The sequence below is a fragment of the Corythoichthys intestinalis genome, chromosome 2, assembly GCF_030265065.1.
Source record: "Corythoichthys intestinalis isolate RoL2023-P3 chromosome 2, ASM3026506v1, whole genome shotgun sequence".
NCBI lineage: Eukaryota > Metazoa > Chordata > Actinopteri > Syngnathiformes > Syngnathidae > Corythoichthys > Corythoichthys intestinalis.
The window spans coordinates 32,430,520-32,443,588 of record NC_080396.1 but is presented as its reverse complement, the minus strand read 5'-3'; the positions used below and the strand labels follow the sequence as shown (position 1 = coordinate 32,443,588).

Sequence of the window (13,069 nt, the reverse complement as noted above, 5' to 3'; positions counted from 1 at the left end):
AAATGGTCTCACAAATTCGGCAGCGCTCTAAACAGGTGAACTACATAATAGAGCCTTACAGTTTTCGAATGCCCTTTGACATAAGTCAGTCCACTGAAATGGATGCTTTGGAATGACAAGGTCAGTTAGTGGTGCTGCCGCAGAAGAAAAGTTCTTACAAAAACACCTATAGTATCCTGCAATGCCCAGGAAGAGTCTTAATTCCCTCTGGTGGTGTGCACTGGAAATGAGTTTATAGCTTCTACTTTGGTGGCTAAGGGGCGCACTTTTCCACCACCCACCTGTTTGCCCAAGTAGGTAACTGAAGCCTGACCAATTCACACCTAGCCAAATTAATGGTAGGTGACGCATCAGCTAACCCCTGGAAGATGGTTCTGAGCGTCTGATGTGATCCTGCCACTCATTCGAATGGATTATCACATCATCCAATATGCAGTACAATCTGAGACATCGCCAAGGACTGTATTTACCAACTTTTGGAAACAAGCTTGTGAAGTCCAAACGGCATCACAGTATATTGCAAAATGTTTTCTGGTGTCACAGAAGCTGATATCTCCGACGCACAATCAGTAAGGGCCACTTGCCAGTACCCCTTCAACAGGGTAACGTACAGGCACAACCGCTTGAACAACGCTAAAATCTGTGTCAAAAGGCTAAAATCAGGGTCTCAACAGCAACCCGTCCTCAATAAAATACTTTGCGTCCCTATTCTTTAATTCATGGGGGCGCTTAACAGCATCAAAACATCCAAACTGGGTGTCAGATTTCTGCGCCTCAATAAGGTCATTGCGATTCATAGCCAAAGAAACGACATCAAATGCCAATCCTTTTAACCCAGACTCGGTAGACGCCCGCATCTCGGGGTCAACTAAGCCGTCAGCGAAAATGGTGTTCGATAAATGACCTACATTACCAAGCTTTTTCGCCTTTGCACGGGTGGCGACGCAGACCGGGAACAAGTCAGGTTAAGCCTGTCCCCCTTCATCCGGTTGCGACCCATCAGGTTTCTACACAACACAGCCGTGACCTTTCCATTGGTGATGTCATTCCCCAACAAAACGGGACACCTTGCATCGGCAACGATGGAGGAACACTAACCGAAAATGTGCTTGCCAAGAGATCACAAAACAAGTTTACCCAGTGTAAAGGTACAGTGATTTACTCCATTCCAATTCCTTGGACCACTACACTCGATCCACATGAAGACTCCTCATTAAAAGACAATACATCACTTAAGATAAAAGATTGTACTGCTTACTGAACACTTTTTGCCTGAGCCTATAGAGAAACACAACCATCGAGCATAAAAGGTTCATAAGAGGAATCCCCACCTTCATTTACTCAAACTGGTTCAGAATACACAGTGCATAATCCATTGGGAGAAGATTTGGCCTTTCTGTCTCTATTTCTTCGCTCTGGACAGTTGGCTATGAAATGATCAATTCCATGACAAAGAAAACAGCAACGTTTTGCCAAGGAAGATGGCACACCCGTCCGGACTGAGACCGACTTTTAAATCTCAAGTTTATTTTTGTCCTTTTTCTCAAAGTGATCCCTTTCATTAACGTGCTGTCTGGGAGTAATTACATACTCATCTATCAACACCGTCACTGTCACATTGGTGACTTTCTGTTCACTTCAATAAGTAGCCAACTCGTCTGAAATACAATTGAAAAAATCTTCCATTATAATTAAATCACATAAAGATTAAAAAGCTGCAAATTCACTCGCCTTTAACCAACAGTTGAAGAGAGTCTGTTTTCCACTAGCAAACTCTACAAATGTTTTCTCCGGACCTTTTGTGTGAATGTGAAAATGCTGTTGGTATGCTTCCGGAACAAGGCTATTCGAATGCAGGACAGTCTCTTTTAATGTAGCGTAAGTCATGCTATCCCTCAGAGGCATTTTATTCATCACATCATGAGCTTTTCCAGTCAACTTGCTCTGTAGCAAGAGTGCCCACGCCTCTAGTGGCCATTTAAAAGCTGTGGCCAGGTCTCAAAGTACTCATCCACCTCAGACTCACAGGCGAGGACAATTTGCCGACTAGTGTCAACCAGTTTATGGAATAAATTATCACTCTGAACTGCCATAGAATTAGCTCCTAACGTCACGTCAAGCCTTTTACTTTCCACTTCCAATTCCTTCAACATGACACCAATTCTATCCTCCAGTTCTAGTTAATATGTGGCCTGCATATGTTTGTACTCAATCTCCCTGTCCCTTTCCTCTTTCTTGAGCTTCAAGAGAGCAAATCGAACCCTTAACTACATAACTGACAACATAACAACATTGACAGGCATATATTGCTTCTAAAACAGACAACCACAACTTTAGAAGTTTACTCAATCAATCATTTGTGAAACTCCTTGAATTAAATCAATATATCAAGGTACTACTGCAGTTGCCTTTTCGCCTTTTGTTGGATTTGAACTGTGAGCCTCTGAATGTATAACTCAGCTTCTACAGTTGAGCTAATTCCTTGTAAACTATTTCTTATCAGCCAGTGCTCAAGCAGATTCCTCATTGAGGACACATGGCATGAAATGACAAAATCTAATTTAACTTCTTTCAGAGTGTGCCAGGATATACTGTACTGAAAAAGTTGATTCAGTTCATCACTAGTGATTTTTCCATACGCAGGTACATAGGTGCATTGGGTGCCCGTGTCATCTGTGACAACATTCCAGCCTTAGTGAACAAGCAGCGGCAACTTTGCCAGCGCCACCCCGACATCATGCAGGCCATCGGTGAGGGTACAAAGGAATGGATCAGAGAGTGCCAGCATCAGTTCAGACACCATCGCTGGAACTGCAGCACGCTAGAGCGCGATCACTCTGTGTTTGGACGTGTCCTACTGAGAAGTAAGTCCGTCGATACGGATGCATCCTACAAATTTACGAGGGCACTTTCAAAGGCATAATGGGGCAGTGGAACCTCATGTCTTAAATCTAGCAGTGGAAAAAAATCGTACAGGAGGAAACAGGCAAATGCTTTCTTAAAAGTTATACTCAAAAGTAAATTGTAAGTGATAGAAAAGTACTGGGAGAAATCAGCATTAGATATGGAGATAAAGACTGTGTGTGTGGTGGAGAGGGATAAACATTATTGAAGATGTAAATATTTGGAGATATTCATTGTCAGACTAACAGCGTGAGTTTGAATGATGAACAGCAATGCCCTCCTTCATCCTCCCACACAAACACACCCATGACACACACTGCCCCCCTTTCACTCCACCTCCCACCCGACTAATGAAACAAGACATTCCAGTCAATGCAGAGTCAACAGGTTGGATAACAGACTATTCTTGGCTCTATTATTTATTATCAGCAATGTAAAAAGGATATGAAGTGGACACCCGTGTATTCATGGTTGGGAAAAAGCTTATATAAGAATGTCTGTTTAAGCAAAAATACTAAGGGCTAAAGTACAACTACTATCCCCCGGTCTATCAAACTGTACCTAATTTATTTTCTTGTTGTTCATGCAAATCTAAGATTGAGCATCGTCATTTATTTATCAATTCCTGTGAATTAGATTTTCATGAACATCACTAATGGGTTTTGGATTGTCTCCACCAAAAATCGCAAACAATAGGGGGGGAATGGTACATGTATTTGTATTGAACCGTTTCGGTATGTGGTGCTCGGTTCGGAATAAAGGCGTACCGAACGAGTTTCTGACGTAATGTAATCCTTACTTTTCGAGGCTGAGTCGATCGGGTTACAGTTTCTTTGCGTAGATTATATTTACTCCGTCTTCTCTACTATAATGAGGACAAACACGGTAGGACAGTATAACCCAGAAACGTCCACGGCGCGACAACGTGGCTGCCGCGAGAACGCAGTGAAACGCGGGCGTTAAAGTCAATCAGCCAATGCACACCAGTCGCAGTGCGGCCGCGTGTTAGACGCATCCCAGAAGCGGCTCAACACGACGCACGCGAAAGGAACGACAGAATTTATTATTTGACGCGAGACGCGACCCTCCTTCGTCAATACTACTACCAGTAGCTAGGAACGGGCAGACCGGAAGTCACTCGTGTAAAAATACAGTGGATACGGTCGATTTTCAAACTAATATGCAATCGTAACCCACTTTTAGAGTCCATCAGATCTCTTGAGTGGTAGATCGGGGCACAGTTGACTTGTCTTTGTTGATTTACTGCTGTCTTCTCTGCTATAATAATAACCAACACGGCCCCGTGTTCAATACAAAACCCTCCTACCACAACAAAACAAGTAGGAACTAAAGTTATACAACATAAAATATACGATATAAATGAATATTACATCACAATTGTAAAATACAAACACATAATAAAATAAATAATAGCCAATTTAAATAAAATAAATTGAAATGAGCTAAAACACTTGTAATTAAAGAATAAGAATAATAAACTGATCATGCTTACACAACTAAATTTATTAATTTCTGTGTGGCGCTTTAACTTGAGAAAATCCGCCAATAAAGCTTTTGAAAACCGTTCATAAGGGAAAAAAATGATTCAATGAGGTATTTCATTTGTAAAATACATGTTAAAATCTTTGTCATTGGGATTGCTTTTCTCTTTAGCACAGGACTTCTTTTTTCTAATTTTCTTTCAGAAAGAAAGCTGACCAATACGTGGGGTCTGAAAGGCAAATTGTTGTTGGATTATCTTTAAATACCCGCTACTTTTTGAGAAGAATTCAAGCTTTGTATAGGCTAATATTCCTATTGTCGAAAGCACAAAGGTGTGTAATAAACAACTAGCACATTTATATTTTGCATTTTGTTTTCTTACTGTACCGAAAATGAACCGAACTGTGACCTCAAAACCGAGGTACGTACCGAACCGAGATTTTTGTGTACCAGTACACCCCCTAGCAAACAAGTCATTGTACTTCAGAACTGAAATGTGATTGTAATGGATGCATGTATGGAGATGTATATGTCCAGTTATGATTATTTCCGTACAGACATTGAGACAAGCATCCTTCACTCCACATTGTGCTCATGTCATGGCCGGGGTCCTGGAGCCCTTAAGCCAACGATTCTGGTGGGCGGGTCACAGATGCATTTTGTCTGGGTAGCAAACAGGTGGTAAAACAAAAAATAAAAGTGATCCACGGTCTTACAATGGTTCGAATATAGAAGACGTAAAAATAAATTTTGCATGTGGTACAAGAAGACACACGGAGTTAGTGCCGTATTTACATCTTTTCATCGGACTGTTTTTTATATATTTTTCTTTTTTCCTTAACATACTTACCTGTTCTTATGGCTTTAGTACTGCCATAGATTAGTGGGATGTCAAGGCACATTCCAACTTGTTTATAAATTCAAGCCAAATCACGCCTTAGTAAAATGTTAAATATTTAATAGGGTATTGCTGACCTGACTTTCATTTGTATATGTGGTTAAAATGAACCTGCACTGACAGGCTATTTGTTACTTTCGTATAGTGGCGTTTAAATATTCAAATTGCCATTGGTGCACAATAATGCACCCCCCCCCCCCCCCCATTTTTCTCAATGTCCTAAAAAGATACTCTGAGAAGAAATTTTAACATGTATATTAGTGTTTTTTTTTTTTTTTTTTTTTTTAATAATGTGACATGCATGTTTTCAAGGATTATTTTAGTACATATTTATTCGTCACTTCTTCAAAAGTGGGTTTTAATTAGGTGAGAGTATGAATATTTTGGTCGCAGGGTCATAAATGTTGAGAAACATTTTCTCAAACAAATCACTGGATTTACTGATTCTAAGTGTGAAATTGATGTTTATTGCCAGTCTAATGGGCCTTCCATACTCTTTCTCTATGTCGCTATTGCAGGCAGCCGTGAAGCAGCTTTCGTCTACGCCATCTCCTCCGCCGGAGTGGTGTATGCACTTACACATGCGTGCAGCCAAGGAGAACTCAAAATGTGCAACTGTGATCCACATAAACGCGGTCGACACAAGGATGAGAGAGGAGAATTTGACTGGGGTGGGTGTAGTGATAATATCAACTATGGGATCAGGTTTGCCAAAGCCTTCATAGACGCCAAAGAGAGGACAGTCCGTGATGCACGGGCGCTTATGAACCTGCACAACAACCGCTGTGGCAGAACTGTGAGTATGTCAATGTACTGTATATATACTAGAATCATCCAAAACGCACATATTTAAACTGTGTCGTATATCAATCATCGTCTTTTATCTTATGCTAATGTTGAACCTGTACACCCATAAAACATTGTGATCAATGATATTGTGATCACCAATACCAAAATGAAGTGTGGACTCTATTTTACTAAGAAAAGTTTTTCTACCTCATCAGAAGAATATGGCGGAAAACACAGACACGACTGCAAAAGCAGTTTCTGCTCTTGCACTCATCTTTAAAAGAAATTGCTGCATTTTAAGCCAAAACAACTGTTGTGTTTGATAGAACAATATGTCTATATGCTGCCATAGCAGATTCATGGCGCATTAAGCCCCCGAACTATTTTTAATTTGTCCGTTTTACCCCGTAAACCCCCGTTTACAGACGTCGCACAACTGCTTTTGTTTCAACCCAGCCATAAAACGAAAGTAATTAATCATATTTATTATTCAAAATGTCTGTCATTTTTAACTTTGAATCATTAATTGATGTCTGATATTTCATTTAAAAAAAAATAAAGACTATAAAAAGTTATTCACTTGCATATTTTAAACTTTTAAACTAATTACATCACAATGAAAGAAATGGTGTCTGTAAAAAATTCACAGATATCTACCTCATAACTATCGCTTAATTGTATTATTATTATTATTATTTATTTTTTTTTTTTTTACTGTCGCATTTTCTCCAAAATGTTAGATGATAAATAATTGATCCAAACAAGGAAAATTTGAAAAAAAAAAGAAAAACATTTAAAAGGATAAATATATGAAAAAGAAAATCTCGATTACTCCTTGATGTCTCCGATGTCTGCATTGCGACCCTTGTTATATTACCATGTTTCACCCATAAAATCCCCCAAAAATGGCTGTGGCCATTCACAGTTGTGTCCTGACACTCAGTGATACATGCTACATGGAGTTTTTGGATTGAAATAAGGTAAGTACGCGATAATATTTCGTAAAAGTCATGGCGTCTGTAATTCTGTTGTCGCTTGCTCTCACCTCCAGATAGGGTTTTGCTGTTTAAAAAAACATTTATTTTTTTTAAAATGGCCTCCTGTTCAAATTTTTCTTCCCCCAGAAAATTAAGATTTTAAGCTTTGCAATGATGTATCACACATGCATATCGGACAATTTTGAAATGTAAACAAATTGGGGGTCTCAGTGCGGAACTTCAAGTCACTTGAGTGTTTTCCGCCATATACATTTTTTCTGATTAAAAAAACCCCCAAATAAAAACAAAAAACAAAAGGGGAAATGAGCTTTTGTGAAAAATGTCAAACAGACTTTGAAACTAATATTTTTAAACTGTTTAGGAAGGGATTTAAATGACAACATTTTTTTTTTTTTTTTTTTTTAAATGCAAAAACTCACTGTTAGCAATTCTAACTCATCACGTGACTTGGAAATGAGGCTTTCTCTTATGCCTTTCACGTTTTACACATTGTGCCGCGGCATTTTTTTCTCATGATGGCACCACACACTAACACATTTGCCATGTTATTAGCATTCAAAAACGGTACATACACTGTAGAAGTGTCAGGTGCTTAACTACAAGTCCCAGCGAATTCTGGATCATGAGGATTTGCCATGGGAAAGGCCAAATCGGCCACTGCTGGGCATTCTAGTGTTAAACATATATGACTTTGAATGTGCTGGAATTTCTCTTCCTTGTGGTCAACATGGAAAGCCAAAATTCACAACCAAATCCTTTTTTGGAACTCGAAAGTTGTTCTGATCTCATTTAAGTGGCTGGAAATATGTTAAAACAAAAGTTTATTAGAATATGCTTATGATTTCTGTTCTTGTGAATCTTGGTTCTTGTGAACCACTGTACTGTGTATCATGACTAAATAATGTCGTTAGCCTGTGGTTCTCATTCATTGAGTTTACAGTTGTTGCAGTTTTTTTTACATATCAATTTAGCTCAGGATCTTATGATGTTCAAAACAAACAGATATTGATGCACCGCACACCTGTCTTTACTCATTTAGGCCGTGAAGCGTTTTATGAAGCTGGAGTGCAAATGTCATGGTGTGAGCGGCTCTTGCACACTGCGGACCTGCTGGATGGCCATGTCGGACTTCAGAAAAACCGGCGACTACCTGAGGCGGAAGTACAACGGAGCCATCGAGGTGACGATGAACCAAGACGGAACAGGCTTCACTGTTGCCAATAAAGCCTTTCGGAAGGCCACCAAGAATGACCTCGTCTACTTTGAAAACTCACCCAATTATTGTCTGCCGGACAAATCAGCAGGTAATCTGCTTCCACGTTGATAGATGGGCCCAGTACATGTTATGTGTGTATATTAATGTCTTTGTTTGTGTGTGGATGTCAATCACATCAGTCACAGTTGCCCTGTTGTGTGATGTCTACGTCAGTGGAAGCTAATATCCTACCGGCCTGGGGGACATGGTCATTTTGTGACCACCTGACCTCTGTCAGTCTTCGCGAACACAAACACACACCTACGCACACCCGCTGCTTGGAGCATGTCTCCATACCTTGACCTAATGCACTCAACTAGTTATGATGGCCTCTCTTCAGTTGGCCCATGGATGAAATGCTTGAGCAATCTTTGGGGATCAACACCTCTGTCTGTTTTCCCCTTTATCACTGACAATCGGCAAATCCTCCCCCTCTTTTCTCACCTTCCCAGTGGAATTCACAGCCTAGGGACACAGGCAACTAATTAAAAAAAAAAAAAATTGCTTCTTTTTGTTTGCCAGTCTCTCTCGCTCTCTGTCTGTCTGAACTAAGCGTAGCTGGAGGGCAGAGTGGGCCTCAGAGTGTGAGAGCCTGTCTGTCTGTCACGCTCCACTGTCCATTCAACCGTCTCACACACATACACACAAACACACACACAATGCGGCTTCAAAGGGAGCAATGGCTTGGGAAAGGCAGTGTAACTATAGGCCACTCTACCAACAGCGCATAGCTGCGTATATGTCTCTGTTGTTCTCTGGGCAGCTTGTTGTGATAGGTAGCAGTTCAAACACGCAAGCTTCTCAAATCAAACAGTGGCAGTAAGCTCCATGTGGATGACATTCACACACCTCACACAAGCACACCCACCCACGCAATATCATCCTCTCATATTTAGACACATGTTTGAGAACTTATCAGACCACGCTCCATGGTGCAGATATATAATAAGCCCAAGCATACTGTGAAAGCAACCAATTAGTTTTTTTAAGGCAAAGACGTCGGATGTTGTGAAATGGCCGAGTCAATCACCTGACTTGAATCTGATTGAGCATACATTTCACCTGCTAAAGACTAGAGTCAAGGGAAACTGGTCCCAAAAACAAGCAGGAAGTGAAGACAGTTGCATGGCAGTGCATCATCGGGGAATAAATCCAGTATCTGGTGATGTTTATGAGTTCCAAATGTCAGGCTGTCATTTATAACAAATAACTTTTTGGTCCTTTAAAAAGTGGGAGGCACATATGAGAACTGTTGTTATCCCTTCTCTGTTCACCTGTTTTGGATGTGAATACTCTTAATTAGTTTAAATAAATTGAAATAATAAAATCTTAAAGTCTACACTGAAAACAAATGTATGTATGACTGTTTTTTTTCCATTTAATTTTTTAAAAATCCATTGTGGTGATATTTTGAAACAAAAAGATTGATCACATTGGGAGTATGTCATACTCTCAATGTGAAACATTAAAACTGTTCAAACCAACCGGACACTTAGACTTCCATTCTCCGTTCAAACAGCTGAACAGGACAGGTTTTATTAAAAAATAAAATAAAATAAATTTAAAAAAAAAAAAAAAAACAGAAACAAAAAGATTTGTGTGCCTGTCCCAATATTTATCTACCCTACTTACCAAAGAAAAAAGCCTTAAAAAAAAAAAAAAAAAAAAAAAGACATGCCCATAACACACAGCTCCGTCCATCAAGCTTCACAATTATAGTTTTCCTTAATTGCTTTTATACATTTCTCAGATCAGAATTAAAATTCTCAAAACAGTTTGTGCATTTCTCAAAACATGTCACACAAGTAGCAAAACAACATGGATTACCTGCAAAAGCCAGTGTTTTTGTGCAAAATTCTTAGCCTTTCATTCAAAATTAAATTTCTTTATTAATGAACATGCCAGTGTTGTCAGAATGACAAGTCCTTTGTCATGCTATCAATATAACAGTTACTCTGGTGGAAGGCTCTGATGCTGAAGATGGTTTACGTGAGTTTTGATGAAAATTGTTAGTATGTTACACCTTTCTGAGTGGGAGATTGATTGCAAGGGACTGGACAAGATTCACTTTACACTTTTACTGCTTTTACAATGTCTTTACAGACCATGTCATTGCGAAACAGAGCAAAAGACAGCACTGAGTATAACACAGAAAAAAAACAAAAGCAAAATTAGAAATGTGAACATAAGACTATCGGCACAACTAAACTTCAGGTGGTGTCTGGATTTCCCCCCCATTCTTTCTACACGTCTTGACATTCCCCTCTGTTGGGCCACAAATCTTCATCCACATCACAACGGATGTCCTCTCTTGCTATACAGGGTGGAAGGAATCTACTTGAATGCCTCATCTAGCCTCTGCAGGCATCTGCTGTGATGTCATTGCATGCTGCATTCAAACCATCCAGGAAAGTCATCTGAGTGTGAGGCTGGCGATTATACATTTGCCATCTCCATGTGGAGAAAAATTCATCTATGGGATTGAGGAATGGGAAGTATGGTGGGAGGAACTCCATTACCATTCTGTTGTAGGTTGCAAACCATTCCCTGATTATGTTGGCATGGTGGAAACTCACATTGTCCAAAACTATTACAAATTTTGGCAAGTTAAAACAAGTTACGTAAAATAAGTAACAAAAATGCTGACAAATAAGCACACACATGTTGACATATTCTGACATGTTAATCCATTTTGCATTAAAGACTTATACAATGAACTAATGACTATAGTCTTCAATAGAGACCCATGATAATCCATTTCGACCATCATGACAGATGCAGCTGATAGTGTAGGAAACAGCAGAGAATTGTACATATCATTTGCATGGATGTACAAAAACAACTGGACCAGAAACTGCTTTTTTGATGTGCACTAGTGATTTTGTTGTGATTAGTTGTGGGGATTGAACAAGTAGTTTTGCCTGAGCAGAGAAACGTACTGAAGCAGTTGGGAAAAACTGTAAGATCAAGTTTTGATTTTACAATGCTGCTTCTTCTATACATGGCATTGTGTGTTCCTCTCCCCGAAAATAAACAAGCACTATGCAAGATTGCTGATCAAAAATGGTACTGCAACCAGAATCAAACTATTGAAGCGCGCAACTTCCCCTTCTCCTTTCAGTTTCCAGATAAACGCTTCGCAATGGAGAATCACGCTGCGTTATCATACAAATGTTGCATTTCAATCAGAAAAGACGGAGACGAACAAAACACACAATAACGTTAACAATGATCGTGTGAACATATTGCATGCATAAGTGGAGTTTAAGGGGGAGCCAGGGGGACCAGGTCCCCCGGTGGCCGAAAAGTGTCATTGCATGAAATTGACTTTCCTCTATATATATAAGTTGTAAAGCAATAAAGCAAACAACAAAAATGAATGAGATGAACAAAAAATGCTATTTTTATAATGGGTCAAAATTATTTTTCAAACAGATCATGTGACCATCATCTTAACGGTCATTTGCTTTGCATATTATTTAAAAAAAAATAGAGGAGGGCAATTTATTTTTCAAATGATTTTTTTCTTTGTTTGAAAATAATTTTTTTGATTGATGCAACTTTTTGGGGATTGAATGATATATGCATAAATGTCCTACCCATAATATGGCCCAAACACAAAAAGGATTGCTAAAATCAAAGAAAACTTTGTAAATTAAAAATCAAGTGTTCAAATGCAAATATTTGAGTCTCAAATATTTTTTCGTATTCAAAAACTTTTTCTGTGATTGAAATTCTTTTTTTGATTGAAGTGATTTTTCGTTTGAAAATAGATTTTTGTTTGAAACAACTTATTTTTTGATTGAATAATAAAGACACAAATGTCCTAGCCAAAATGTGGCTCAAACGCGAAACAACATTACTTCAATCAAAAAAGTTGCTTCAATCAAAAAAAAAAAAAAAAAAATTGACTTCAATGAAAAAAAAAAAATCAAAGAGAAATAGCTTTCAAATACATTTTTTAGTTTCAAATTTATTTTTGCATTCAAACACATTTTTTAATCGAATAATGAAGATACAAATCTACCTTCATATGGCTCCGCCCAGGGGATACAATTTTTGACTGTAACTACAGTGCCTTGCAAAAGTATTTGGCCCCCTTGAACCTTGCAACCTTTCGCCACATTTCAGGCTTCAAACATAAAGATATAAAATTTTAATTTTTTGTCAAGAATCAACAACAAGTGGGACACAATCGTGAAGTGGAACAAAATTTATTGGATAATTTAAACTTTTTTAACAAATAAAAAACTGAAAAGAGGGGCGTGCAATATTATTCGGCCCCCTTGCGTTAATACTTTGTAGCGCCACCTTTTGCTCCAATTACAGCTGCAAGTCGCTTGGGGTATGTTTCTATCAGTTTTGCACATCGAGAGACTGACATTCTTGCCCATTCTTCCTTGCAAAACAGCTCGAGCTCAGTGAGGTTGGATGGAGAGTGTTTGTGAACAGCAGTCTTCAGCTCTTTCCACAGATTCTCGATTGGATTCAGGTCTGGACTTTGACTTGGCCATTCTAACACCTGGATACATTTATTTTTTAACCATTCCATTTTAGATTTGGCTTTATGTTTTGGATCATTGTCCTGTTGGAAGATAAATCTCCGTCCCAGTCTCAGGTCTTGTGCTGATACCAACAGGTTTTCTTCCAGAATGTTCCTGTATTTGGCTGCATCCATCTTCCTGTCAATTTTAACCATCTTCCCTGTCCCTGCTGAAGAAA

General features: G+C 38.9%; 1 protein-coding gene and 1 long non-coding RNA gene across 3 annotated transcripts in view; one reads left to right on the top strand and one right to left on the bottom strand.

Annotated features, from left to right (window-relative positions):
* LOC130911920 (uncharacterized) overlaps positions 1 to 13,069 on the bottom strand; it is a 62,221-nt gene that overhangs the window by 28,415 nt on the left and 20,737 nt on the right. The gene's annotated exons all lie outside the window — the stretch shown is intronic.
* Positions 1 to 13,069, top strand: part of LOC130911919 (protein Wnt-2b-A-like) — a 35,889-nt gene that overhangs the window by 12,004 nt on the left and 10,816 nt on the right. The window contains exons 2-4 of the mRNA XM_057829595.1: positions 2,644 to 2,864; positions 5,824 to 6,101; positions 8,132 to 8,396. Coding sequence (XP_057685578.1) covers positions 2,644 to 2,864; positions 5,824 to 6,101; positions 8,132 to 8,396 — 764 coding nt within the window. The remainder of the gene's footprint in view (positions 1 to 2,643; positions 2,865 to 5,823; positions 6,102 to 8,131; positions 8,397 to 13,069) is intronic.